The sequence below is a fragment of the Phalacrocorax carbo genome, chromosome 3 (assembly GCF_963921805.1).
Source record: "Phalacrocorax carbo chromosome 3, bPhaCar2.1, whole genome shotgun sequence".
Classification (NCBI taxonomy): Eukaryota; Metazoa; Chordata; class Aves; order Suliformes; family Phalacrocoracidae; genus Phalacrocorax; species Phalacrocorax carbo.
In genome coordinates, this window is record NC_087515.1 from 14945382 (window position 1) to 14972074 (window position 26693).

General features: G+C 52.9%; 2 protein-coding genes across 6 annotated transcripts in view; one reads left to right on the plus strand and one right to left on the minus strand.

Annotated features, from left to right (window-relative positions):
- Positions 1 to 17856, plus strand: part of TJAP1 (tight junction associated protein 1) — a 40236-nt gene extending 22380 nt beyond the window's left edge. For 3 of the 5 annotated variants that reach the window (XM_064445937.1, XM_064445939.1, XM_064445940.1), the window contains 9 exons: positions 627 to 721; positions 2336 to 2385; positions 4216 to 4374; positions 7432 to 7460; positions 8575 to 8736; positions 9390 to 9456; positions 11204 to 11311; positions 12034 to 12117; positions 13812 to 17856. In XM_064445937.1, coding sequence (XP_064302007.1) covers positions 4249 to 4374; positions 7432 to 7460; positions 8575 to 8736; positions 9390 to 9456; positions 11204 to 11311; positions 12034 to 12117; positions 13812 to 15128 — 1893 coding nt within the window. In that variant the 5' untranslated portion in view covers positions 627 to 721; positions 2336 to 2385; positions 4216 to 4248 and the 3' untranslated portion in view covers positions 15129 to 17856. Of the gene's footprint in view, positions 1 to 626; positions 722 to 2335; positions 2390 to 4215; positions 4375 to 4419; positions 7336 to 7431; positions 7461 to 8574; positions 8737 to 9389; positions 9457 to 11203; positions 11312 to 12033; positions 12118 to 13811 lie in introns of those variants that run through there. The other 2 variants (XM_064445938.1, XM_064445941.1) reach the window with 2 other exon arrangements.
- A 1517-nt stretch (positions 17857 to 19373) lies between these two features.
- Positions 19374 to 25921, minus strand: LRRC73 (leucine rich repeat containing 73). Its single transcript, XM_064445950.1, has 6 exons — positions 25268 to 25921; positions 24650 to 24810; positions 23518 to 23640; positions 22192 to 22292; positions 21329 to 21512; positions 19374 to 19841 (listed from the first exon to the last, which is right to left on the minus strand). The coding sequence occupies exons 1-6, from the start codon at positions 25537 to 25539 to the stop codon at positions 19771 to 19773; spliced, it is 912 nt and encodes a 303-aa protein (XP_064302020.1). The 5' UTR covers positions 25540 to 25921; the 3' UTR covers positions 19374 to 19770.
- Between the last annotated feature and the right edge of the window lie 772 nt (positions 25922 to 26693).

A 26693-nucleotide genomic window follows, 5' to 3' on the forward strand; every position in this document is an offset into this window, starting at 1 on the left:
AGGCTTGTGAATAGGGTGCTGAGCAGAATTAGCGCTGCCTTCTATTTCTGGGTATTACCTATATCCATTTCTGCTTTGGAGCACAAGGTCCATCTATTCTGCAGAGAGTATCTGCTCCTCTCTGAATGGAGGTGTGGTGAATTGAGCCACCTTGGGATTTTCTCTCTGTGGCAGCAAAGGATGCTCAGGTATTGTAGGCAAGGAGGGCTTAACTATGCTGTTTAGTGCAGTGAAGTCTGCAGAACAAAATTAGATTGGTGTGGCAGGGTGGTTGGAGCAGAATGACAGAGGCTGGATTCCTGGTGTTGGACAGGAATGCAGGTGGGGAAGCAGTGACCCCTGGAGCCATCTAGAACAGTTGCCCTTCAGACATCAGTTACTGGTCTGCACAGGCATCCTGCTAAGTGGAGAGATGGTTAAAAGACCGTACTTTTCTGGGAAACAGTGAAGACAAGGAGCTTATTTCACTGGAAGGCCCTGGCATTAGATAGTAGCCTGATGGTGCAGCAGTTTGCTGCCAGCTCATGCCCTGGCAGCTGGCTGTGGGTTGCTCTGCGCATGCCTGACTGTTTCCATGTGTTGTGCTGATAGGTGACTGACACCAAGTTTCCTTTCTCATATTTCAGGAGCTGTTGGCCAGATGCTGCTGGATGCTGACAGGGGAAAGCTGATTCGGAGACAAGCAGACAGAAATGTTGGGACACATCATCACTTTGGATCTGTAAGTCCTTGTTTGAGGGAAAGTTGCCTGGAGGCACTGTGAGTATTTAAGTGTCTCTGCAAATTCTCAGTCTCTGCAAATTCTCAGAACATGAGAGTAGGTTTCAAATCCCAGTATCTTTACTAGGTAGGTGGAGATGATGAGGTAGCAGGTAGCATAGTTGCTGGCTCTGGGGTAGGAAGCCGGACAGTCCTGTTTCAGCCTGAGGAACTGCATGCTGAGAGACAGGGAGGCCTTTGGCTTGTTCTTTCTGAGCACCTCTGCAGTGGAAACATGTGTGGACCCATGGGTGCAGCTGTTCCTGGAAGCCTCTGCTTGTCTGCCAGCCCATGTGGCTGGTGGTTTTGCCTTGGTGCTGAACCAGCTCCTACTGGGAGCTGATGGAAAAGCAGATTCAAACTACGCTGGCCTGGTCCTTCCTGGAGGTGCACATTCTCTCTCTCTCTCTTTCTCCCCCGTACTTTACAGTTTGCCCCACAGAGCAGTTATGCTGTTGTGAAGCTGTTTACTCCTGTGCTAGTCAAGACCCAGCTGTAGTAAGGAAAGTAATACAGTACTACAGTAAGTACTACTTACTGTAGTAAGGAAAAGGGCAAGACAGCATGTTGGGGCAGGGCCAGCACGAGGGCACCTCTTCAGTTTGTTTTGGCAAATCTTGAGTTTGCGTGGTCCTGGTTGCCTTCCTGCTCTATTCACCTTCAATCTGGCTCTCCCCATGTGCGTACAACTGCTCCACACCCTGTGTTCCTGTCCCACCTCTCAGGGCTTGGTGCCACTGACAGGGAAAAAGCAGCACAGCAGCAAAAGTGCATCAGGGGAGGGAAGGCTCCACTGCAGTATGTCTTGTGCCAGTGGCAGCGATGGCCACAGAGTTGTGCTCTTACAGCTGGTGCACAGATCAACCCAATTATCTTCTTGTAGTGGTGGGTACCCTGGCCTTTGAACAGAGAGGAAGGTTGTTCCTGAATTTGTATCCCTGGTTGGCTGGACACTATTTTACAGAAGCCTGTTAGCAGCAAGGTAGAGCATGGCATGCTGCTTGCTGGAAGTCAGAGCAGCTTGCCACCTTCTCTCATGGAGGTGTGGGTTATCACAGCTGTAGGCACAAGGATGTAATGTTTTGGCTCAAACAAAAGTCTGATAATTGCCAGCTCATTTGTGGGTGAGAAGCACGGACTTAAAAGGATGAGTGAGATAATTGTTAGTATTACCAAGCTTCTGTACCAAAGGCTTCTCAGATAGCATCCCTCTGCAGTACCAGAGGAGATTAGCTGGGAGGGTCCCACTTCACAGATTTGTTTAGTCCTTCCTGGAACCAAGGTTCCCTTGAAGCTACTGTTTATTAATTTTGAGTTTGTGTGATTCCAGTTTCCTGAGTGCCTTGGACGTGTCCTTGCCAGGTGCCTTTCCAGCTCTTGCTGGGTTATGTGGCCCAGCTATCCTACACTCATTTACTTTCAGAAGATCTGGTGTGGGTTGGGGCAGGTGCCTGGAGTGACATGACCATCCAGTTGTCCTTGGTTATAACTATTCCCTATTCTTTATGTATTTATGGGGTGATATTTCAAACTGGCTGTTTTGATGGATGCTAAGCTACTTGTTTCTGTTCTTCAGGGCATCTGAGTGAGCATCCCTGCTCCATGAGGCTTCAAATTTGAGCCCAGGTTGGTAAGTGCTCAGGTCCTTGTGGACTAGAGAAACAATTGTGATTTCAGCTTGGGATATCTCTGTGGGCATCTCCTGTGCTTAGCCTGGCAGAAATTGATGGAAGAGTCCCCTAGATCACTGTTTGATTGTTTGAAGAAGAGAAATGTCTTCCCAGCAAGTCAGACCCATCTGTTTTGCTTGGGGATGCAGTAGAATGCACATTTGGTATGCTGGATGTGATTTTTTTCTGAAGTGTTGGAGATCTCTTAACTTGAGTCTTTTTAGGGAAAGGTATCTTGAGGGAATTGACTACAGCAAGGGGGAGTTTCCACCATTCTGATGGTGGAGATTTATAGGTTAGTCCTAGGAAGCTGTTCTATGGAAAGGCATGAGAAACTCTTGTGAGCTTGTTCTTAGCAGAGTAGAGGGCAGCTTGCAAATGTTCCTGTTGTGGCTTGGAGCTACTCTGTGCCTGGTGCAGACACGTCACACTTGCTGGTCCTCCCAGGGGACTCCTACTCAGTCTAAGTGTCAAGAAGACACAGCTAGCAGTGGATAAGAATTGGAGAGAATTAGTGGCTCCATTTAGACACTTAACATATAAAACTCCACTGGCCAAAACACAAAGTAAGTGAAGTCTGCTAGGTCACTGGCCCAGTGGTATCCATTTACTGCCTTGAAGGTATGTGAATGGGAGTCAAATGGCCCTGCCTGTAGAAGAGGGGAGAGGGTGACCTGAGTTGAGGCAGGTCCTACACTTTGAAGTGCTGCTGGTCAGGCTCTGAGGACTGCTGAGATGCTAGGCTTGGTCAGTGTTAGGATCCTGCAAGGGAAAGGGAAATGAGAAGCAGGTGCTTACCCCAAATATAGGGGGACTATGAACCATGCATATGTTGTCATCAGAGAAAGTCTGATATTGGGCTCTGCAGGGACTGCTTGGCATCTCTGAGACTTCTTGTGTACAATGGGGTGGTTGAAATCCTGGCTGCTTGGGGGTAAGTCTTCCTGCTTGCCACTGCAGTCCCAAAGCAGTGGAAAGGAGATTCTTCCATGTGTACGAGATAGCTGCTTTCCTTCTGCCCCATTTGTTGCTCTTGTACTGCTACTGCTCCTGCAGCAGGAAGAATCCTGCCCAGCACGGCTCGGGGTAAAGGGACTAATCTGGTCTTTCAGCTAGTGGTACTGTTGCAAAATCTGGCCTTAGGTACCAATGTCGATGGCATTGCGCTCTAATAGAATGCCACCTGTGACTTGGGGGTGGTCTTTGTCTTTTCTGACAATGTGGGCACTTTAATGGTATGGTATCTCCTTCCGACAAGCCTCCTGTGGTCTGTTCCATTGGGGTTCCAGTGTAAGCCAAAAACTTCTGGGTTTGGGCTCTTTAATGGCTGGAGTCTCCTCCCACATAGTCCCTGCTGACAGTGACAGCATGTGATCAATAACTCCTGCTCCAGCTGTCACTGTCCGTAAGGCTTGCAGTTTCCATATTGGAAAAGGCCTTTCCTAAAGAGCCTAATCAATATGCTGCTGTGAGGTCTGTTCTTGTTTGCTATATATAATCCGGGCATACACAAACTACGTGAGTGAGCGCGTGTAGAGGGGGGGGAGAGGATGTGCCAGCCCTCTGCTCTCACTGGCTGGGAGAAGGACACAGCTACCTCTTACTTTGCTCCCTCTCCTGCAGCTGCTGCTCAAGGCTTGTGGCCACATCCTTTCCCTGCTCTATTAGCACTCTGCATGGGGACCTGCTCTGGGACTCCAGGGGAGCCGAATTGCTGCTGGGTCGCTTCTAGGGTTCGATGGAGCTCCTGTGACTCTCTCTTCTGTGCACTTTCTGCTGTTGGCAGGTAACCCGCTCTCAGAGCCACGCAGGTGGGAGGATGTCGAGCACAGCTCCGTCAAAGAAGCCTTACCGCAAGGCACCCCCACAGCATCGCGAGATCCGCCATGAGGTACCCATCATTCGTGACGACCAGGATGGAGTGATCTTGGCTGAGCAGAGTCAGGTAACAGCTTGCCGGGTGGCAAAGGGCTTAACACCATTGCACCAGCAAACAGGGTTTAGTTACACCAAGGCAGGCAAGCTCAAGCAGGCAGAGGGGTTTGAGGTTTGCAACCTGAACTTCTCCTCATCGTGGTCCCTGGAGTCCAGCAGTGAGAAGGAAGTGACAGGGTGCAGAGCAGAGTTGAACATCAAGAGCCAGACTGTGTCTCCAGCACTTCCACGAGGTGGGAAGATGGGGCAGCGAAGTGGGAAGCGGTGCCCAAACCGCAGTCATGGGCACCTCAGCAAATTTGTGAGCCGTAGCATGGAGACAGTTGTGGTGTCTGGAGATGAAAGACACCATCCCACTTGCTCTTTCAAAAGCAGAAGCCTGGAACGTTCACTTATGTTTAAAGAGCCTCCTGAAGTCCTGACACCAAGGAAGCTTCGGGTCTCCTCTACACACCTGCCTCTCAAAGGGATCCTGAAGCAGACCAACATGACAGGCCCACAACCTGAGAGCTTGCGCAAGTCCCGCTCAGTAGAGACGCTTTCCCGTGACCGTGGCTCACGCAAGTACAGTGATCCTCAGGTCTGCCTCAGCCGTAGGGAGAAGCGCTCACTGGAGCACAGCAGCAGCAGTGCTGCTGGCTCTGTCAGGCACAGGGAGAAGATCACAGAGGAAAAACTGCAGTTCTCCAGATTTCTGGATGAGATTACCCAGCGGGTGCTCAGTCCCATCCGCTTGCGCTCACTGGGAGAGACCAGGGGAGCAGAACAAGACCAGAACTCTCCCCTTTTCTCCAGAAGCTCCATGCCAGAAGGCCAAGGGGAAGGTCACCTGCAAGGGGTCAAAACCAAGCGTGAAACTAAAAGATCCCCCTGCACAAGCAGAAGAAAATCAGAAATTAAATGTGAGGGCCTGGGAACATCTTCGTGCCAGAGAAAGTATGCTGAGGAGGCTGAAAGAGCTTCCAGACTAAGAGAGAAACCCATCCTTGGGAGGAAGGACAGTAAGGAAAAACTTAGGGTAGTAGATCTGTGTCAATATGAGCTGCAGCAGCTGGCAGACCTGGGGCTGGCAGGGACATCCTGTGGGCAGCAGCACTCACTGTCTTCATGGAAAAGCAGTGCAGAGGGCAGAAGGGATGAAAGCCGTCCCTGTTCACGGCTATTACAGCCACACCATCTGTATGCTAAACTTGGGCAGAAGCGTGCAGTGGAGCCGAACTACCCAGAGAAAGGATCCTTCTCCACTCCAACACGCTGGAGTCGGGAGGAGGGGCCTACCCCATCTAGATCCTCCCCTTCCTTCAGCCTGGCACTGAACAAGGTAGGTGCCAGGGCCACTGGCTCACAGACAGGGGTCTTACAGAGGCCAGAGCCCCCACCTGGATCTCAACTAGTCTGTAATTCCAGTGGGGAGAGTGAGAGCAGGCCCTCAGACCTCATGTTGTGGGTGCTTAATTGCCAGAAGCTGCGCTCTTGTGGGTGGCACTCGTGGCTGTGCTCCAGGTTGGGTATATCTTCCTGGGAGGAACCAGCTTACCTTTGGCCCCCAGGAGTTAGGAAGGCAGGAGCTGGTGCTGTCCTCCCCATGCAGACTTCCAAGGTGTTTGCAAGTTGGAGGCTTTCTGGGCTGCAGAACAGCAGGCGATTGCAGGAGGCAGGCAGCTTTGTTGTCAGGAGGTGTTGGGATGCTCCTGGTGCTTTGTGTGCTGTGTCTGACTGTCTTGGGGTACTGGATCTTTGTATGATGTCTATTTCAGGTCTTTGTAAACCTTCTCTTCTCCAGCCTCCTTTGGGGCCATCACCTCATTTTAATAGGAATCACATTATCTGCTTTGCCTGGTCACTAGCATCTGCTAGTGTGTGTATTTGTGGGGGTAGGGGATGCAGTTGTTAGATAATTCTGCATTAATTAACTGATTGCCATGTGGGGTCAGGATGTAAGAAAAGAATGGATTGATGCTTTGCCTTTAGGGACGGGAGGATGTATGCAGGTGGTAAGGACCATTCTTTTAAAGTGTGACTTGATGAAGGAAGCAGCCCTGTGATGTCTTAGAGCCAGGACTGGGGTGGTTTGCCATCTGTAATATTGCTAGCAACTTAACCTCATCCACAATTGTCTATGGCATTGCCTCTCAGCCCAGAGCTTGCTGTGACACTTAATGGACAATCTAAAGTGTGGCAGCACTTTGGCATTGGGCAGTGCTGTTGGTACCAAGCACCAAAAATAATCCATGTACAGCTTGGACACTGAAAATGGTCACAGTCTTGGGCTTTCACAGAAGAGAGAGTTGCCTTTAGTGCTAATTAATTTCTCCCAGCCGTGCTGGCAGGCAGCAGCCATTTCACAGGTTAACGTAGAGAGTGCAAAGGAAGTGAGAATAGCTGAACTGTGTGCTCCTGTCACTGCGTTTTGTCTCCTTATTCTGCAGGTCCCTGCTCCAGCTGTCTCTGGGGATCTTGCCCAGAACATTCATTTCTTTCACAGGCTTTTCTGACCTTTGGTGTTTTTTCTGCTATCCTGGAAAAGTTACAATGGCTAGTTTCAGGTCTGCAGAAAGAAACCCTTTTCACAGCACAGTCTGGGTGGTGTAAATAGTAGACACATTTTTCAGTTCCCAAATGATTCTCTCTCATTCTTTTTGTGGGGCTTCAAGGGTGTTGTGATTGCTGTGGAGACAATTTAATCCTCAGTGTATGCTGGCTTGTGAGATTCCTGCTACCCACAAACACTGGATGTGGAGGAAGCTGAAACACCAGCTAAGGTGACGATGTTACGAGAGATGCTGAGATTGCACTGTGGGAGAGTAAATTTACCTAACTTCTGTGGTGGTTTCTAGCCTAGCTCTTCTACTACCCTGAACGAGAACACACAGTCTGTCTTGGTATCAGACAGCTGAGTGGTGTGTACAGATCCTAACAGCTCTAAGCTTGCCCAGCATGACCTGTCAGAGCAGGTGAGGAAGAGTCACAGGTAGGGTCTAGCAACCAAGACTCTGCCCTTTAGGACAGTGTGAGACCCCAACTCCTCCTCTGAAAGAATCTCACGGCTGTTTTCTTCCCTATGCAGGAACCCCTGACGGATGCAGAAAGGATGAAGTAAGTGTCCTGCTCCCCTTCATTCCTGTCATACTGCAACTGTGTGGGTGCTGATTCCTCACATCCTGCCTGTGCCACCTGCACAGTGAAGCTCCTCTCACATATTCAGTCTCCTTGGGGCCATGTGGGCAAAGCTTTAGTCTCTGCCTTGCCAACCTCTGCCTTGTGTGTTTCTCCCCCTGGAGGAGGAGGGAACATAGACCCCCAGCGCAAGTGCAGGCAGAGGAGTTGGTGGGTGTGAAAGAAAGTAGGAGATGAAGCCTTTAATACAGGTGGAGAGAGGAGTGCCTTTTTCTTAACCCTTCTTGTTGCTGCCACTGTTTTGCTGTAAACCACCAGAAGCAGTATGCAGAGGCCTGCTGCTGACTGCAAAGGTGAGAGCTGAGCCCTTTACTGGTGGTGGTGTGGGGCACAGACAGCTGCTAGCACTGAGCTCCAAGTCATAGTGAGGAGAAAGCTTGAACTGCCGGAGGGAAGCTGTGCTTCTGGGTTTCTCCAAGCAACTGAGCACAAAGGAATGAAAAACAACAGGAAATCCTTCTGACCACCAGGCATGTCCTGGCTGGGGAGAAATGGAGCAGTTTGTCTTGGAACGGTGTTGACTGGCAGCTGTGATCACATCTGTAAACGCACCCCACCACCTCTGCTTCTGGGCTTAAGGGTGTATGGAGTCCTCTCTCCACCATGTATTAAAGTTGTGAGGGCTTTTGAACAGTTTTAGGGGAGATGATGATTTTACTCTTTTTACCTTCAACTCTTCTAACCTGGACTGGGATAAATTATTGAGCGGGTTTCATTCACCAGCAAGGGACACTGGAGCTGCGCAGCTCATCTGGCTAGTGGGCTTTATCTCACTGTAACCTGAGAGGGAGCTGGGAGCCATGGCTGGCCAGCTGGCCTGTGCTTCTTTGACCCCACTCCAAGACAGTTTGAGTCTCCCTCTCCTGACAGAGATGCACCTCTTCCTGGAGTCTCCTGCCAGTTCAGTTCCTGACTTCCTGGAACCCCTGTGCAGGGAACTGGGCCCTAGAGCAGGGCAGTGTTAGTAGAGTGGGTGTGCTGGTGTGGAGTACCCCTTATGCACTCAGTGGTACCTTGTTCCTGTGTGCCCCAGGGTACTGCAGCATGAGAATGAGGAGCTGCGCCGACGGCTGACATATGTGACTAACAAAATGGAGGCGATGGAGAGGGAGCTGGAGTCAGGTCAGGACTACCTGGAGATGGAGCTGGGCCAGAACCGTGAGGAGCTGGAGAAATTCAAGGACAAATTCCGTAGGTATGAAAAAGAACAAGAGAGAGGGTAGAGTCAGAAAGATCCCTTCCACAAAGGACTTCCTCAGCTGGTGTGAGCAGGCTGTGCCCTGTTGTGTAAATCAAAGGCATGCTGCATCCTTAGAAAGGTGCACCCCAAGACTGTAGGGAGGTTAAAGCTCTGCAGCTGTTACTTCTTCCAGGGTACAATGTAGGAATGCTGCCAGCACAAGAGGCTGACAACAACAGGAAATTCTTCATCTGTTGGATGTAAGGCAGGATCCAGCTTGGATGGTTATCTGACATGTGCAAAAGGAGCCACTGATGGCTGCAAGAAAGTACATCACCACTTCACCTGAAAAGTACCTCAGTTAAAAAAATCAGTGCCTGTCACTGGTCAAATGCTTATACATGATATAGCTCAGAGGAGTCCTCCAAAGTCATCCAAACCCTCCCCTGCAAGACCCTTTGACCCAGCCAATCTCCTCTTCCCTGGAGTAACTTGGGGTCTGAAGGCCATTATGTTGCAGAGGTGAGGCATAGTTAATATGCCTGGTTGTCTTGGTACTGTGAATACCAGTTTTTCTGGAGCTGTGGAGTTGGTGGTTTGCTTGGCAGCTATGAAGGGGATTCGAGTAGGTTCCTGAGAACCATTCCATATATATCTTGTTTCTGTAGGTTGCAGAACAGCTACACTGCTTCCCAGAGAACCAACCAAGACCTGGAGGAGAAGCTGCATGCCCTAGTGAGTGCCCTATTAAGACACTACAGAGAAGAGGTGGAAGAGACTTGTGTGTTAGGAGCAGAGAGGGAAGGGGTCCTGGCTTTACCCAGCAGATATGGCAGTGGGTGAGGGGTGAGATTCTGGCCATGACCACCTACTCCCTATTCCAGCTGGTATCATGAATTGGTTTCTTGATTTACTGAGCCCCTACTTGGTCATGCATGTGAGCTTTGGTTCCCCACAACATAATTGCATGGTATTCTGTCATGTTGCTTCAGTCCTCCTCAAAAATGCCGGGGGTGTCTCAGCCAGTCTTGGGGTGGTCATCCTGGGAGGATGGGGGCAGTCAGAGCAGAGCCAATGTGCATGTATGTCTGTTGTGTGCATTCATAACACTCATGGCTGTTTCTTTTCTCTCCCTCCCCCTCTCTCTCTCTCTCTCTCTCTCTTCTCTTCTCCCCATGCTGCTGCTGGCACACGCTGGGTGCACTCACCTCTCAGGCCTCTCTCAGCCAAAGCTGGATTTTTGCAGTTGCGTCTTTTTGTTTGTGTGTTTTTTCTTTTTCCTCTTTACACGTCTCAGCCTGTTGGTTTCATTGTCAGTCCCACATACACCATCCCAGATTGAGGGGCCCCAGCCCTCGTCCAGCCAAGCACTCACCTGGTATCCAGCAGCTGCCCACAGATGCAGCAGGTCCTAGCTTGCAGTGCTCCCTCTTAAGAGCATTTGACTCTGAGCCAGCTGGAGCATGGCAGTGCTGGGAAGTGGTGCCCGTGAGCTGTGGCACTGCACAAGATGCGGATGGCTGTGAGCATCATTTGCTCCCTTTCCTTCCCTTTCTGGGCTGTGAGCAGGCAAGTCAAACAGCTGAGATGCTGATTGCCTCCATGTAGCCCAGGATGAGATTTGTTTGGTTTTAGCACTTGAATTTTTGGGGTTAATATTCATTGTGCTGATGCCTGAAGAGATTGCATATGTGGGAAGCATTGCCCTCCCCTACCCCCTTGTGTGTTGCTGTGCTGTGTACCCCTGACGCACAGCTGGGCCCTGACAGTCACAGCCTCAGAGCAGCCTGGGGAATTGTTGGAGGAACTTCTTGAGAAGATGATGGCTTGGTTGTTCTGAGATGTTGCTCTCTCTGCTGCTATATCTGGGTCTCTATCAGCCCTGTACCTGAACTGTTAGGGACTCTAAAGAGGCAAGATTGCCTGCTTTAGGGAAGGCATTAACTGAGCTGCAGATGAAGTTGCGCAGGTCCTTTTTCTTACTAAAGTAAGACCTTTTCAAGATGGTGCCTCTCCCTGCCAAACAAACCTTTTGTCCATTTGGCATTGACTGCTGGATCTTTATGGGCAGTGTTTTTTTTTCCTGTTTCCCCATAGAAGAGGGCTAGGTATCACAAGCCCAGAGGTCTTTGCTGTTAGTGGCAGGATGGGATTGACTGTTCGAAACCACTAGCTTTCCACCAGGCACCATGTGAACCAGGTCAGAGAGGAAGCATGGTTGTGCTGCAAGAAGAGAAACCACATTAAGGAGGTTTCAAACCCAACCTGTTGTCTCTGTAACCAGCAGAGTGGCTGGCTCCATTTGGCCTCCAGAGTCCCTCCCTTCATAAAAAGCAAGGCTGTCCCTGTTGTCTGTCTGTCTGTCTGGAAGTTTTTGTATCGCAGCTGAACATGTCATTGTGCTATGCTTGGACTGAGGTGGGTGGTGAGGCTGGGTTCTTCTGTGCTGGGGAGATTTACACCTGGTGTTCTTGCATCCCAGATTAAAAAGGCAGAGATGGACCGCAAGACGCTGGACTGGGAGATTGTAGAGCTCACTAATAAATTGCTTGATGCCAAAACCACCATCAATAAGCTGGAGGAGCTCAATGTAAGTGTCAGTCTGCAAATGGCCGTGGAAGTATGTGAGGTGTGGGCTTTTCCTCTTGTTCAAAGGCATTACTGTAAAGGCACATGTGAATGATTTCAGTGTGTATGAAAGTGGCAGCTGCACAAAACAGTAGGGACAGGCAAACAGAAAAGGGTCAGAGTGGTTGAGCAAGGAAGAACTGATCTTCAAGTTTGATGTATTTACTCTTTTGAGCTTAGGGTTTGACCTGAGTCCAGGCTGTACCAACAGAGGGGTCATTTACTCTAGAGCTGGGAGGGACCTGATGCCTTTTCTACACCATTAATACAGAAGTTCCTGGATCTGGTGCTTGTTTCTATTAGCTTCTCTCAACTCCCTCTGGTCTGTCTGTCTGCAAGATGCCTGATACCAAGCAGTGTCTTCAGGCATGACTGAGAACTCTGGGGTGGGATAGCAAATCTGGTGGGACTTCTGGAGATCATTAAAATCCCCAGAGGGAGAGGGAGGTGATACACTGACAGAGTGTATGCCTGGAGCAAGGGCTGGAGTTGAAAGCGACACCTTGGCTGAGTTGTAAGAAAATACTTGGCTGTGGAGAGGAGGGAATGGCAGGTGCCCTCATGAACCATTCATCAGATGCTGCCTCCTGCTTCTGTTCAAGCAGCATCTGGTCAGGTGGTGCCTTTTCAGGTAAGAGATCTAGCTAGTCTGACACTGTTGCACACTTATGTCCTTTCTTGCAGGAACGCTATCGACAGGACTGTAACCTTGCAGTACAGCTGCTCAAGTGTAACAAGTCCCACTTCAGGAACCACAAGTTTGCTGATGTGAGTAGCAGTCCTGCTGAGGTGGGGAAGGGTGGCTCATGGTCTCTGCCTGCATCTTGCTTTTTCCAGCTTTCTCTGCTGGCTGTTGGCCTCTCATCCTTCAGCCTGAGACAGAGGTGGGGGGGACTCCTGTTCCCACTCCCACTGAGAAGGCAGCACAGAGCCTCTGCCAGCTCCTCTTTCATGCCAGCTCCATTTCAGAGCTCAGCTAGGAGCTGTTATAAAAAGCACAATAACCTTGAATTTGATAGCCTGCTGGGTGCCTGATGGGAGCTGGCAGGAGGACAGACTTCTCTCTTACCCTGCTGTGTCCTCTTCTCTTCCTCACCTGGCCACATAGAAGGGCCACGCTGCCTGATCAGGAGTCAAGCAGCAGTAGTTCGGCTCTGCTTTGCTACTTGCTCTGAGGAGAAATGTGGGAGGCAGCATTCAGAGTGTCTTTTAGGCCTCCTGAATGGGATAAGTTGGTACCAACTCATACTCCCCTTTGTTTCAGCTCATCCTGCCCTCAGGTTGGACAAAGACAGAGTTTAGGCCTTTCATATTAGTAGCATCACTTCAGCTGGAAGTATCATTCAGGCCCCTACTCCAGCTCTTTCTTTGCCGTACCCCTAGTCTCCATCCCTTCTTATGTTCCTCTCAGCAAAACCATGTGCTTTGTCTTTTTTAACTTAGCAGGTGACCAATATGTCACCCTCCCCCATTGTGTCTCAAATTAGCACTCTTGAGGTCGGTGTATCAGTTACTGCTGGGGTAACCTTGACCTCTCTCCCAGCTGTCTCCCCTCCCTGGAGCTTTGAATTCTGCCCCCCAGAGCACCATGTCCCACGTAGCTGCCACTGGAGGCGGGGATGGTGCTGAGCAGCTGTGCTGACAGTCTGCCTCACAGCCAGCTGTTGTCATGTAGGGTGCCCTATGTCCCCAGCTTTGGACGCAGTTTCCTTCTGGCTGTGATGGGACAGACCTTGCTGTGCCACTGAGTGGCTTGTGGAGCTCTGCTCTCCACTTCATGTTCTGTATGGGTATGGTGACCAACGTAAGGGCAGCTTGGCAGGGTGACAGGGTGAGCAGCAGTACCCATTTGCAGGACAAGGAGCAGTGCTTACCCCCTGTTAAGACCCCAGTCCAGCAGCTTTGGTAATAAACCCCATGTTTTCCTCTGACATGCGAGAGTGAGGGAGCAGGATGAGGTGGTCGAGTTGGTGGGAACAAGGGCAGGCATCGATTCTGGTCTGCGGGCAGGCTGCCAAGGCACCAGGGCTGCAATTACCACGTTCAGGGAGCACTGTGGATCCCAGCACTGGGGGCTGTTGAGTCACTTCAGTGCAACCACTGGCTGATTTTCCACAGATCAATAGACCCCTTCCTAGCATGTGCTGGCTGGGCCTTGCATCTGTGCTCACAGGCATTGGAGACTGAGCCTGTGTGCCATCTTTCCTTGCTCTCTTTGCAAAATGGGACCTGTGAACCATGACCTAGAAACATGACTGGTGTGATGGCTAGACAGCCTTGTTAGTCCCTCAAGGGGCAGGTTTGCTTTGGAAAGAGATGCCTTTCTCAATGCAAGGTAGGTGAAGTTAGGGTCAAGATAAGGAGTACAAAGTACACATGAAGGTTGTTTGGAAAAGGCAGATTATTTGGAACTAAATGGCTTGCACGGCAACCCCCTTCTAATGTCCTTTCCTTCTCCTTAGCTTCCCTATGAGCTGCAGGACATGGTCAATAAGCATTTGCACAGCACTCAGGAGTCCGCAGGCCCTGGTCAAGAAGCAACCCACACCTTGGCTCCATCTGATGTTGTGCCCACCTCAGTCATTGCCAGAGTCTTGGAGAAACCAGAATCTCTGGTTCTGAATTCAGCCAAGTCCAGCAGTGGCAGCTGTCCCCTGGCTGAGGATGTCTTTGTGCATGTGGACATGAGTGGAGCCCCTCCTGATGCCTGCAACAGCGCAGGGCAGGTAGCGAAGGAGGGAGGAGATGCAGGGAAACAGCAGAATGGTGGCTGCAAGCCACAAAGCAGTGTGGAAAGCATGCCAGAGGAGGTGCCTGCCTTTGAGAAGCTAAGCCCATACCCTACACCCTCACCTCCCCATCCGATGTTCCCTGGGCGCAAAGTGATTGAGTTCTCTGAGGACAAGGTAAGGATCCCAAAGAACAGCCCCCTGCCCAACTGTACATATGCTACACGCCAGGCCATCTCCCTCAGCCTGGTACAGAGTGAAGATGAGAGCTGTGACAGGCACCGGACACTCCCTAACAGCCCTGCTTCAGAAGGGCGCCGTTCAGCCTCCAGCTGTTCCTGTCAGCAGTCCCCCAAAGCAGCCAGGGCTCATGGCTCTTCCCAGAGCAGCCCCTTCAGCAGCCCCCCCCAAATCCCGAGCGCCTTTGCCAGCTCTGCCAGCTCTGAGGAGGACCTGCTGGCCAACTGGCAGCGTATGTTTGTGGACAAGGCGCCCCCCACTTCAGAGCGGGTCCTGATGAACCGCACAGCCTTCAGCCGTGACACAGCCCCTGAGCTCCAGAAGAGGTTCAGCTGCTCCATGCAGGAGCTGGGTAGAGCAGCCTTGGCTTACTCGGATGGTGAGGAGTCTGCACAGAGCTGCAGCTGGACTGTGAGCCGGGACTCAAGCGTGGACACAGACAGCACTGAGTCCAGAGCCCGCAGAAGCCATTTCTCCTCAGACTATGGTACAGATTTCTCCCAGGATGAAGCCCAGAAGCTATTGCAGGAAAGCGGTGGAGGCACTGCTGAGCCAGGAAGCCCCTCACTAGAGAAACACAAGGACTATGTGGACCTTGGCTTGCCTGAGAGCCCAGCTGAGGAAAGAGAAATGTTGCTCCAGGGAAGCAAGGAGAGCAGCCAAGGAGGTGCCCAAGAGGAAAATGGAGAAGGCAGGATTAAGCCTCCCTTCAGTCGGCCACACCGCAGCCCCAAGAGGATGGGGGTCCACCACTTACATCGCAAGGACAGTCTGACGCAAGCCCAGGAGCAGGGGAACCTTCTCAGCTGAGGCAGGGCAAGAAGCAGCCGCATGCTGCAGAGCTGTGGGATGCCTCTATCTGTCCACCTTCTGAGGGAGAAACCTCCCTTAGTACCCTCCTCCTGGGGGGGGTCTGCTCTGAAATTTTATATTTATTCTCTTCTTTTGCTACCTGGAAGAGCTGGGGTCCCCCTTTTTCCTGACACCTCAGACCCACAGCACTAGCACACACAGTGTGCAGAAGCACACCCACTGCCCTGGCACACTCGCAGATCTCTTCACAGCCTCACACTGGTGCCTGTACCGGAGCTTATTCTTGGTACCCCTTGTCCTTGTGCCTGTGCCTCTTTACACTTGCATCTTCCTTCCCCCTTCCCACTCAGGTAGGTACCTGAGGCCCTGGGTGCTCTCATGCTGGTTGCCCGCAGCTGCTCTGCTCTCTTTTAACTTGTGCCAACAGAGTAGAGTGCCTGCGTGGTGGTGTCTGATTCCTGGGAGCCCGCAGGGGCCATGAGTGGGGCACGAAGACTCTCCCAGCGGGTGGCTGTGGGCCCCTGGGGATGTGCTGGGATTGCTGGGGTCTCATTTTCCTGCTGGGTTTTGTTTTCCCTGGCTGCCCTCTGGGTGGTTCTCCAGTATCTGCCTCAGCAGGTCCCCGTTGCTGGCTCCTGCGTCGGGCTCAGCACCTGGCCCCTGCTGAGGCAACGCAGGGATGCTGGTGCCGTGGTGTGGGGTACGGGTGCCGCCTGCTAAGGTGGTTCAGGGAGGCACTACCTGCTAGGTGCTGGGGTTTGTGTTTTGTGTGTCTCCTCCCTCACACCTCTTCCCCTGCTCTCTGTGCTGTTGTTTTGTTTGAATGGTGCTGATGCCTTGCTCTTGGGTGGGCTTCTTTCTTCTTTCCAAGCCTTTGGTTTTGGGGTGTATTTTTTTTTTCTTTCTCCCCACCCTGCATAAACAGACACAGCCGTTGGCAGCCAGTCCAATGCCTGCATGAGGGTGTGTTGAGGAGGCTCAGCTCCGAGCTGCACTTCCCTCTGATCTGGCCTCCAGCCTGCAGAAACCCCTCCAGACTCGACAACAAGGTCTCCCCCTGGGCAAGCGAGGCATGAAGGATGCTACCGGGCTTTTCTGGGCAGGGCTCGGTGTAGGGCCAGCAGGGATGCAAGGTCAGTGTGCTGAGGAGATGCTCCCTGTAGATGCACTACCTCACGGCTTGGCAGCAGCCCTTTGCCAGGGTCTACTCGCACACCCCCTTCTCAGGGGGGCTCCAGGCTGGCTCTGGTGCCTCTTTGGGGCCTCCCCTTCTGGGCAGGGCCTCTCTGTGTGTTTTTCCTAGTGTAGTGTGATACTGCGTGACTTTTCTTCTCAGTCTTGTGTGATCGGTGTCTTCTTGGGGGGAGGGAAGGGGAGAGGTTTGTAGATGTAGGTATTTTCTGAGGGCTTACAAAGCCCAGGCATCCTGTTTTAATTTTGTCCTGTGCCCTCGTCCGTCTAGTGTTTCTTGACTCCCCCAGGGGTGCGAGGCAGAGAATAGCCTGGTTTCCTGTGCTGTGCCCCCCTTGAACCCTGCTGACTGTCCTCAACCTGCTGTCTGGTTTTTGAGTTGGGTCTGTGTTGTTGTCCCACCCTCTCCTTCACTGAGCTGGATCTGGAACTGGAGGAGAGCAGCCTTCTGTCTGGGAGGGAGCTCCTGTTCATATGCTTACAGCAAGATGTGCAGCCAAGAGCTGCCTGGGGGCCCTGCTCCCCTCCCCAAACCCCTGCCTCTGCAAAGGGCCTGCAGCTTGCAGCTGGGGCCAACCAGGGCTTCAGCTGGAGCCTTGGAGGCTCCAGGGCCTGTGAAACGGAGCTGCAGGCCTCTCTGGTGGCTGTGTAGGTTGTTTTGTGTACCCTGGCTAGAGCTACTGCCTACACACTCGCCTTGTTTCCCACCTCAACAGCTGTGGAGCTAGATGCCACCCTCTGGCAGGAGGTGGGATTCAGTATTTCACTACAGTATTTTGCTTGATACCTGTGCAAACAGGCTGGTGCTGAGGGTGGCAGCCTCCTCTAGGCCTGCAGGGTGCTAATGTTCCCTGTCCTGAATGTGGTTTTGGGGTCCTTCTGTTTGCTCTCATCAGCCACCCCACTGCTGCATTTCTTCTGGCTGCTGAGGGCTTACTCCTGCAGTAGCTGCCGGCTCCTGCCTCACAGACTTCTTCTGGGGTTGGATGCTTACTGAGTGAGCTCCCTCTGACTCTAAAGGCTACTGGTGGCCTCCCTGTGGGACAGCACAGCCACTTGGGCAGTGGGGGAGGCATTGCCCCTCAGGGCTGAGCCCCATCTCCCCTGAATCCTGCCATGCTGGTTGGGACAAAACCTACTCTTGCTGAAGCAGCTGGTGCTTATGGTGCTGGGCAGAGCCAGCCTCCCTCTGCTTTTGGTCAAGGTAGACTTCAAAGCAAAACAGTGCAGAAATGGAGGGGTGGCAAAGGAGTGCCTAACACCTCACCAGACACTTATTTGCAGCTTTAGGCTGCCAGCAGAGGTTGAGGGGGAGCAGTGGCCTCAAGAGGAGCAGAGCTCTCTCCTGGCAGGCACGGTGCCTGCCCTCTGGGCTTCTGCTCACCTCCAGCAGAAATGGCTCTGGGGACTTGAACTGACCCCACTTTCAGTGTCCCAACTCCAGACTGTTAATCTGTAACTAATGTGGGGTTTTTTTCTGAAATTTTCAAACTGATGTATATTTTAAGACCAGAAATAAACTATTTTAAAAGTAGGTGGCAATGGCTATAGCATTCTCTCTGTTGGTTAACCAGACTGATCCTGAACGTGTGAAGGAGCAGAGCCTCTCATGGTACAATGTCCTGAGTTTGCTGAACTTTGTGTGCCACCCACTAGCTCTCTCAGGGTGAGTGATCCTGTGACCTCTAAGCTTTCCAGGAGGCTGTGAATTCACTGGCCATCCTGAGTGCCCACTTTAGCAGCAGCCTGGTTCAAGGTGCTTGTGCAAATCAAGTCATCTGTGTTGAAGAAGAGGTGCTGTCCCAGGCAAGGAGTGATGTCTGGGATGAGCAGTGTTTTACTTCTATAATTGTATCTAAGCTCTGGAAACTGCTGTCTGGCTCTGAATGTAGACTGTCAGCTCAAAGATCAGACTGAGCCTGCAGGTCAGAATCCACTGTTCACAGTAGCACTCGTGTCACTTTTGACTTGGAAACTGACAGCAGCTTAAAAAAGGGCAGATTATTTATCCAGGCAACTTTGAGAAACATTAAAACCAATGTGGGCAATTTTCACATTACTTAAGTTTGTAAAGGCTAGGCGTGTCAAAACCTCTGCAGTGAAGCTTGTGCTGTAAGCAGCCTCATTTTTACTCATAAAATTCTGCCAACCCCATTTCAATTCTGTCTGATCTGTGTCTTGGTAAAGACCTCCATGTGCTGATCTAGAGGAGGATGAGTTGTAGCTAATTCTTTCAATATTTGTTGGTTTTCTTGAAGCCCCAGCTCTCAAGAGTCATGTGAGAGTATCAGTTCTCCATTTCAGAAACCAAATTACATGGGAACATGTAACACACCCCCTGCCTGGCATTCATAAGGGTTTTAGAATTCTAGTGTTCGTATTTTGTGTGGGAAGGGAGGATTGCCGTTGATTGGACACACCCTAGAGATGAAGCCCTCCAAACATGAGAGAGGAGGAGTTCCTGTAGGATGCAGATTTGGACGTTTGGAAGTGCTTCCTTTTCATGTCGAATGGTTCTGCAGAGGTCAGAGGGCTGTGGTAAAATTTCCACCATCTCCCAAGTTATGTTGCCTGTGCCCTTCTGACCTAGGTGTATGCAAAGTGTAACACAGGAAGAGTTTCTTGTTTCTGTGTTTCCTTGAGTAGCAGCTGCTGCCACAATTTAATTTTCCAGCCTAATCCCAGCCTTGAAACACAATCTTCCTTGCCTAGCTCCAGCAAGGAGCACTTGGCTGAGCAGTGAAACCTGCAGCAGTGGTGCAGACTGAAGCCTTCACCAGAGGGTGAATGGCTGGTAACAAGCTCCCTACAGCTGGGCTTGAGACCAGCCCTCTGCCTCCTGGGCAGAGAGAAGGCCTGGGAGAAAGCAAATGGGGCTGTGACCAGCCTCGCTCTAGGGCTAGGTGAGCATCATGGAGACCCTGCCTCTGCAAGGATAGAGAAAGCCCACAAGCTGGGCTGGCAGCTTGCTCCTGTCACTGGGCAGGTGCTGGTACCTATCGGCATCCGCCCCATCAAGGGCACAGCGTGACGGAGGCCCACACCACCATAAGTGTTGCCACATCTGTGACCTTTATAAAACTCTCATTGTAACAGCAGTACAAGCAATAGAAAGAACATCTCTTATACACATCTGAATAAATACAGCCTGCACCCTGTGGGCACAGCCAGGCGTGGGGGGGGGGGGGGGGCGGAGGCAGGGCAGCATGAGCTACACATGCAGCGACTGGACAATCACAAGCGGCCAACGAGGCGCGTGACAACACGGAGACACGTCTAGAGATTTGCTCAGACTAGGCTCCGGCACTTGGAAAGCCAATGGCGGCATCAACAGGACGTGAAATGTGTAAGATGGCTGGGGCAGCCCACTGGAGGCAGGGAGGCTGGCAGACACGCTCCCCCAGCAGGCACGGTGCTCTTCTCGGCAGAAGCAGGCAGAGTAGCCCAGCTACATTTCTGTTTCTGCTAAGAGGCTGTCACCGAGACCTGATGTCATCAGGACCATCTGGGAGCTGGAATCTGTGGCAAGAGAGGGAGAAAACCATGAGCTGTTTGGGCTGCCAGAGAGCATGGAGCTGTACTCCAGATCCAGAGGTGAGAATGAGGAATTAGAGCACTGCAGGGTAGGAAGCAAACTGCTGAGAAGATTGTGAGATTAAGTAGTAATTAGGTCTACGCTGGCCATGCAGCAGAACAGAATCAATGTTTGGGAGGGGAGAAGGCAGAGACAGCAACAAGAACCCAGGGTGGAGACCTGCATTTGTTATCTTGACAGCTGAGAGGAACATCTGCTCTGAACCCTCTCCACATACACTTGCAGGTGATACTGTTGTGCTGACCCGGCCCTGTGCAGACCTTTAAATCTGCACTCACCAAGTATCTTTTCAGCTAGAGGGACAGTGTCCAGGTGGGACTGGCTGGTGGGCTGCAAGCCAACCAAACCTGTGTAGGGTGGTGGTGTTGCCTTCCTGAGAGCAGGGAATGCAGTGGGCAAGCATCCATTTTATGGCAGCAGAGGCCTGGAAATCCTGACTCTGTGCTGCATGAATGGAGGGTTTGTGCAGCCCTCCCCGCCGCAGGAAGGTGAGGGCAGCTTGCTGGCTCTGTGAAGGCACTGAGTGCCAGCCAGGAACACTGCAGCTCTCTCCATGCCAAGCGAATCAGCTGCAAGGAGGATGGGCACGCACAGCAAGTGAGAAACTCAGCAGGGAACCAGTTTCCCATCCAGAAGCCTTTTTAAACAGAAAAAAATGTGTCGTCAGGGAGGGGATCTTTAGTGCCTGTGTGCTTCGGCGCCAGAGTCCTACATATTCAAAACTGCTGTGTGGGATCTCTCTTTTGGGGATCAATTTCTGGAAACTGGATCCAAAACTTGGCCAGAGCTGTCGGTAAAGGATTTTTAGGGCTCTAATAAATGAGGATCCAGATGTTTTGAGGCCCAGGGAGTGGTTGTGATATATCATATACACAAACAATATACAACAGGCTACTGCAATCTCCATAATATACTTTTTTTTCCTGTTACAAGCAACAGACAGACTGTGGCACCTGGCTAACCCTTCACACATTTGGGACACAGAGGTAGGAATAGCTGATGCTGTGCAGATTGCAGGGAGATTCTGGAAGCAGTAAGGAATGAGATGAGTTTTGGCTAGGTTGCCTGGCAAAGGCCCCTGAGATCTTTAATGCTCCTGCCCTTGAGTTTTAAGACTTTGCAGAAAGATTTTGTTCCTGCAGCATCAGGGAAAGCACCTCTGAAGTTCTGTTTCCACTCTTTGCAGCAGCCGCATTGTCCTTGCAGGCTGCCTTTCCCAGCACAGCTCAGCCCAACGCTATTTAACATGAAGGTCGTGCCTGGAGGTGGTCTGGATTCCAGTCACAGGGAGAAGGGACAAGACCCCATTCACCAACCCCACCATGAGAGACTAGTTGCACTGGAAACACCCCAGACACCATAATTCCTGCCTGTCAGCCCCTGCCCGCAGCCCAGGTCCCAGAGCTCTTACTGTTCTGGCAGATCCAGGGGTTCTTCTCCCTGGCTGTGACTTCGCGAGCGTCTGTCTCCTCCTCTTCCTCACCCTCTGAGAGCAGGTCAGAGATCTGCTGCTGCAGCTCAGGACTAATGTTGTTCTCTGCCAGGATGAGTGTCCGTAGGGCTGTGGGGTAATTCTCTACCATGTCCAGCAAGGTCTGGGCAGAGAGCAAGATAAACAGGCTGACAAGTAGCACAAACAGCAGCTAGGCTGAGCAGAAAGAGCTTCAATGCTCTGTCTCCCTGCAAACTCCAGCCCTCCTACTTCTTACTTCTACCTCTTCTTAGCCTTGACCTCCCTTTGCCAGGCTTTGAGAGCCTGAGGACTTCCCATCTTTCTATGGGAAGAGCTGAGCCTGGATTTCCTGGCTCTATCTAAAAGGGAAGGGACTGCTCTAGACCCTGTTGCTGCCACGTATCCAGGCTAGTCCCCTCTTTGCACTGGGAGCTGAGGCTCTGAGAGGAGAGCCTCTGCTACCCAGCCTTGGCCCCTGTCTGTCCAAAGAGCTTTAGCTCTGATCCTCAGTCAAAAGTCCAACCCCGTACTTCTTCCAAGAAAACCAAACTACAAATAAGAGAAGTGTATTTCTCCCTGCTGAGTTAAGGGACATCCAGGAGCCCTAGGTCAGAGCTGTATCTTATGAGCTCCTGCTGTGGTTGAGTGCAGTCGGTCAGGGGAAAGCAACAGCACCCCTGGGTGCAGGGATGGAAGGGGTTGTATGTGGATGCAGGGAAGAGGAATGGAGGCAGGTACAGGTCCTAGGGCCTCTATAGATGGCCAAGATCTATGCCCTTGAGATGTCAGTGATGCTGTAGAGTAACTGTAGGCTGTCATACCTGGGCTGACTGGTTGGTAAGTCCTGTTCCCTCCAAGTCCAGAACTTCAAGGGTTCGACTGGAGGCCACAGCGACAGCGAGCATCCCTGCTACCTGGTCACCTGTGGGAGAAGCAAACTGGGGGTATCAGCAGTGCCTGCCTTCCCGCATGTAATACCACATGCCCTCAAGGGCCTGGGGCTGTCATGGAAACATCCTCTGAGTATTACAGCCATCAGACAATCTCCAAATCTCAGTTACCTTGGGTGGGGGGGAAAGCTGTTAACTGAGAAAAGAGACAAGGTAAAGGTGCACCATTTTGTGGTCACGGGAGCAGTCACTGATTATCGGGGGAACATGAAGGAATACTGAGAAATTACTTTTATTCTCCAAGGAGCTATATCTTCCCAAATCTCTTTTCTACTCAAGTATGTAAGGGCCTTTAAGAGTCCCTGTAAGGCATCCCAGCTAAAGAATAAAGGAGTTGAATATCTCATTCTAGGGGGAGGCTGGAGCCAGGCAGAGGACTCTGCACCAGCTGACAGACTGCCTGCCTGGAAAGGGGGCAGACTTTTGGGGGTAGACGCAGCAGGACCAGGAGCATTAAAGATTGATCCTGGTGAAGAGACAAGACTCCATCATGTTCTCCTGACACTCCTCAGCGAGTGCCAAGACACTATACAACTGTGACACTGTCTCTTGCAAAAAAACCCAGACTGCTGTCAGGTAACACCCTGATGCTTTTCCAGTCCAGGAGGAAGTACCTGGTCAGACAGACAGGGCATGGAGGGAGGAGACAGGGTTGGGGCAGGGTGGGGAGTGCCCTGCTGATGCTCAAGGCGGCAGGGCCGGGTCTCCTCCTCACCACCTTGCAGCAGAGCTGGAGAGAGTTGGTTTCTATGGCAACGAGTGCCAGGCTCTCTTCCTCCTCCTCCCTGCTCCACCAGGAAGATGAAGTGGGTGAGCACAGGGACATACTGCAATGCCAAGCCAGCATCGGAGCCCAGGGCTTCAGGAACAGGGGAGATACGGAGGGTCAAACGTGACGACAAAGGCAGTGGAACGAACAAGGCACAACCTCCTTTCTGTACCGCCCCGCAGGGCATGTGCCCACCTCACGCAAGCTGAGCAGTAAGGCTGACTTTCCCTACAGCTGAGGGTGCCTGACAGGGTGAACTTGCTGCTGGGGACCAGAAGGGACCTATGCAGGAAACTGCCCCATCCTGCTGGATGCTCTGCTGCCCTTCTAAAGCTTGGTCCCCAGCCACCTACCAGCACAAGTTGCACAAATGCTGAGAGGCAGGAGTACAGCGTCCCCTGCTCCTCCTCCCTGCCCCCCCAGCTTACCTAGAGGGTTGTAGTCCAGGTTCAGCACACGGAGCTGTGAGCTGTGAGCCACTGCAATGGCCAGTCGTCCCCAGCCTTTGCTTGTGACACCTGGATTGGCACTCAGTGTTAGCTCTTTGAGGCCTGGAGAAGAGAGAAGCCAAAGCAAAACCCTAGGGTCACTAAAGCAGTCTCAGGGGAACTATTTCAGCTAACCAGAACAGCTTTGAGTCCTGTCCCCTGTACTCCGATGGGCTAAAGGGTTTGAGTTGCTCTGACAACTGTCATCACATGTTTCTCTGATCAGTGAAATATTTCACTCCCTTCAGCAGTAACCCTTCATTTGCCCATGCTGTGACTGCCCCATTTCTCTGCTCTCCCAACCTGTGTCCTCCTTACCCTAAATAGCAAACACAATGAAAACAAGTAAGGGGTGTGCAAGGTGACTGACCAGGAGAAGAAGGTGGCACAAGGTGACAGGTTGGAAAGAGGGTAAAGGGGACATTAGACTCTGAAGCCTGTGTGTGGGAGGGGTGGCCAGCAGAGATAACAGCATCAGTGACACTGGGAGCACAGAGAGGAGAAGGTGCTGGGGAGGGGTAGAAAGCACTTTGAAAGTCAGGAGATGGGTGTGGTGCTACCTCAGCACATGCCAGCTCTCTGCTTAACTGGCCCACCTCTGATCACCAAAGATCATCCCCTGCAAAGTTCTGAGTCCTGGCACTAAGACTATGACCATGTAGCTACACACTCACAGAGTGCACCCCCAAACAGGGACAGTTCCCAGGCACTGACAATAAAGCCAAGTGCTGAGGTGGGGGCACACCATATATTTACCTATGGTCATTATCAACACACAAATACAAAATAATAAATTCAAAGTCCAAGCTGTCCACTTCTCCAGTAACCTGTTGGTCACTGAGCTCCAAACTGCCAGCAGGACAGATCAATAGCAGAAAGCCCATGCCTGCCTGAGGAAACCACTCCTCTGCTGCTTGGCTTTTCTGCTCTGCTTCAGCTGGGGAAAGAAATTCCTTAGCCCAGACAAACTACAGAGCTTGCCTCCTCCAGGGCTGAGGATTTACTGCTGCATAAATCTGCTTCATGTAAAGCTCCGCTGGTCATTATGCAGCCCACAACCCCCGGTGCTTACCAGACTTGGCCCCATCAGGTGGCAGGAGCCCACAGATAAGGTTGATGCCTTCATCACCCAGCATGCAGTCTCCTAGATCCAGAGCCACCAGCGAGGGGTGGATGGAGAGAGCAGGGTTGAGGAGGGCCAAGCCTGCATCTGTCAGGGGACTCCCATGGAGGCTGCGCAAGTAAAAGGGAAAATTACTAGGCAGTCTTCTTCCTGGGGGCTTACTGACCCGATGGGAAGGGAGAAGCAGGTGAAATAAGGAGGATGACAACCCTAACCCCAGGTAGGGAAAAAGAAAAAGGAAGCCTCCGCTGTGAGGGTCAGCTGGCCACTACGGTGACCCTCCTCTCCCGGCCGGGACGAGGGGGTGCAGGGGAAGTCAGCGGGGCAGCCCAGGTTGGAGGGGCCAGGACAGAAAGCCAGGGCTGCGCCCAGCTGGCAGGGACAGAGGTGGCTCCCTCCCAGCCGGGTGAAGGGCAAGGGGACACCCTCTGCAACGTCAAGGGCGTTTTTCCTCCAACAAGACTTAGATTCAGCGTCTGACCCAGAGCTATGAGCCCCTGAAACACCCGTCCCTGCTCGGGTGGGAGCCAGGGCACACCCCGCAGCCCCCCGCCCCGGCGTACTCACAAGAGGGACTGTACGGAGCGGTTTGTCTTCAGGGCCTCGGCCAGCTGCTTGACGCGGTTGATGTTGGAGACGATGCCGAGGTTGAGGTTGAGCTGGGCCAGGGAGCGGGACTCGGCCGCCCCCCGGCAGACGTGCCCGAAGTCCCGCTCGGAGAGCTGACAGCCGCGCAGCGACAGCAGCCGCACCGAGTTCTCCCGCAGGCTCTCGCAGATGTCCCGGATCTCCGCCCCCGACAGCGTCTCCCCGGAGATCTGGATGGACCCCGGCAGCATCTTCCCTCGGCTCGGGGAGCCGCCGCCCGCCGCCGCCCGCCGATCCCGTCGCGGCGGTTGGGCGCCGGGGGGAGCCGCGCTGCGGGCCGGCGCGGGCGCTAACGCCGCCGCCGCTGCCGTTGCCGCCACCGGGCAGTCCCGGCCCGGCCCACCGCGGCCCCGGGGGCGTCACCGCCCAGCCCTACCGGCGGCCGCCGGGCCGCCCTGCTCCACTCGGCGGGGCCGCCGCCCCTCTGCGGGCGGCGAGACGTGGGGGAGCCATCGGCAGGGGCTAATCCGGACCGGCGCCGGACTCTGAGCCCCGCGGGGCCCCGCCGCCCCACTGCACCAGCATGGCCAGAAGGGAGCCGGCCGGCCACGTCGCTCCCCTCCCCTCCCCGCCCCGCTCCGCTCCGCTCCGCCCGCCCGCACCTGCCGACCGCCCCGCCTCTTCCCTGCCGCCCCTCCGGGCCCTCCTACCGCCCGGGGCGGGCCGCCGCCGCCTGCCGCTCTCCCGCGGCCCTCGCCGGGCAGCGCCGAGCGACGACGGACGCCCCCCATCCCACCCCGACGTCCCTCGCCGCCATCTTGGGCGCCACTCGAAGCCTGCCGGCTCCTGCCCGCCGCCCTGAGGCGACGGCGGGACAAAGGCCGGCGGGGGACTTCTCCTGGCGCTGCGGGGGCGCAGGAGGGCAGGGAGGGAGTGAGAGAGGGTGGGAGAAGCCCTGGGGAAGGGCCCTCCCTGCCGGCACGGCACCCCCCGGTCTGAGCAATAGCAGTCTTCTGCCAGCTTCTGTGACATTTATGCTTAAACCTGCTACACCTGGAGCTTGGACCCATGGCTCAATGGTGAGGTCAGTGTGAACGACTCCTCATGGCCCATGGCTTGCGGAGCCAGTGCTCAAAGGCAGCTAGTGAAAGGCAGAGGGGTTGGGGAAGTGCCACAGGCTTCCATTTTCCTGCAAGCACACAGCTTTCACCCTCAGCCTGACCCGAGGTGTGAGGGACATACCTCACCCCCTGCTAATTCACAGGTACAGATCAGAGGGATTTGTCCCTTCTCTCCCCCCAACCGGTAATCCTGTATTTGGAGAGAAATAGGAAGCAGGGCCCCTGCGTTCTCAACTCCACTGAGCTGAAAAAGGAAGCCAGTGATGTGGAAATTAGGTTAAACC

Bases quoted from the DNA above. Each gene is read 5' to 3' on its own strand.
- LRRC73 (XM_064445950.1), bottom strand. From the start codon at position 25,539: ATGCTGCCGGGGTCCATCCAGATCTCCGGGGAGACGCTGTCGGGGGCG. The intron at 24,811-25,267 runs GTGAGTACGCCG...TTACTTGCGCAG, and splicing joins CGCTCCGTACAGTCCCTCTT to CCTCCATGGGAGTCCCCTGA. The intron at 21,513-22,191 runs GTATGACAGCCT...CTCTCTGCCCAG, and splicing joins TTACCAACCAGTCAGCCCAG to ACCTTGCTGGACATGGTAGA.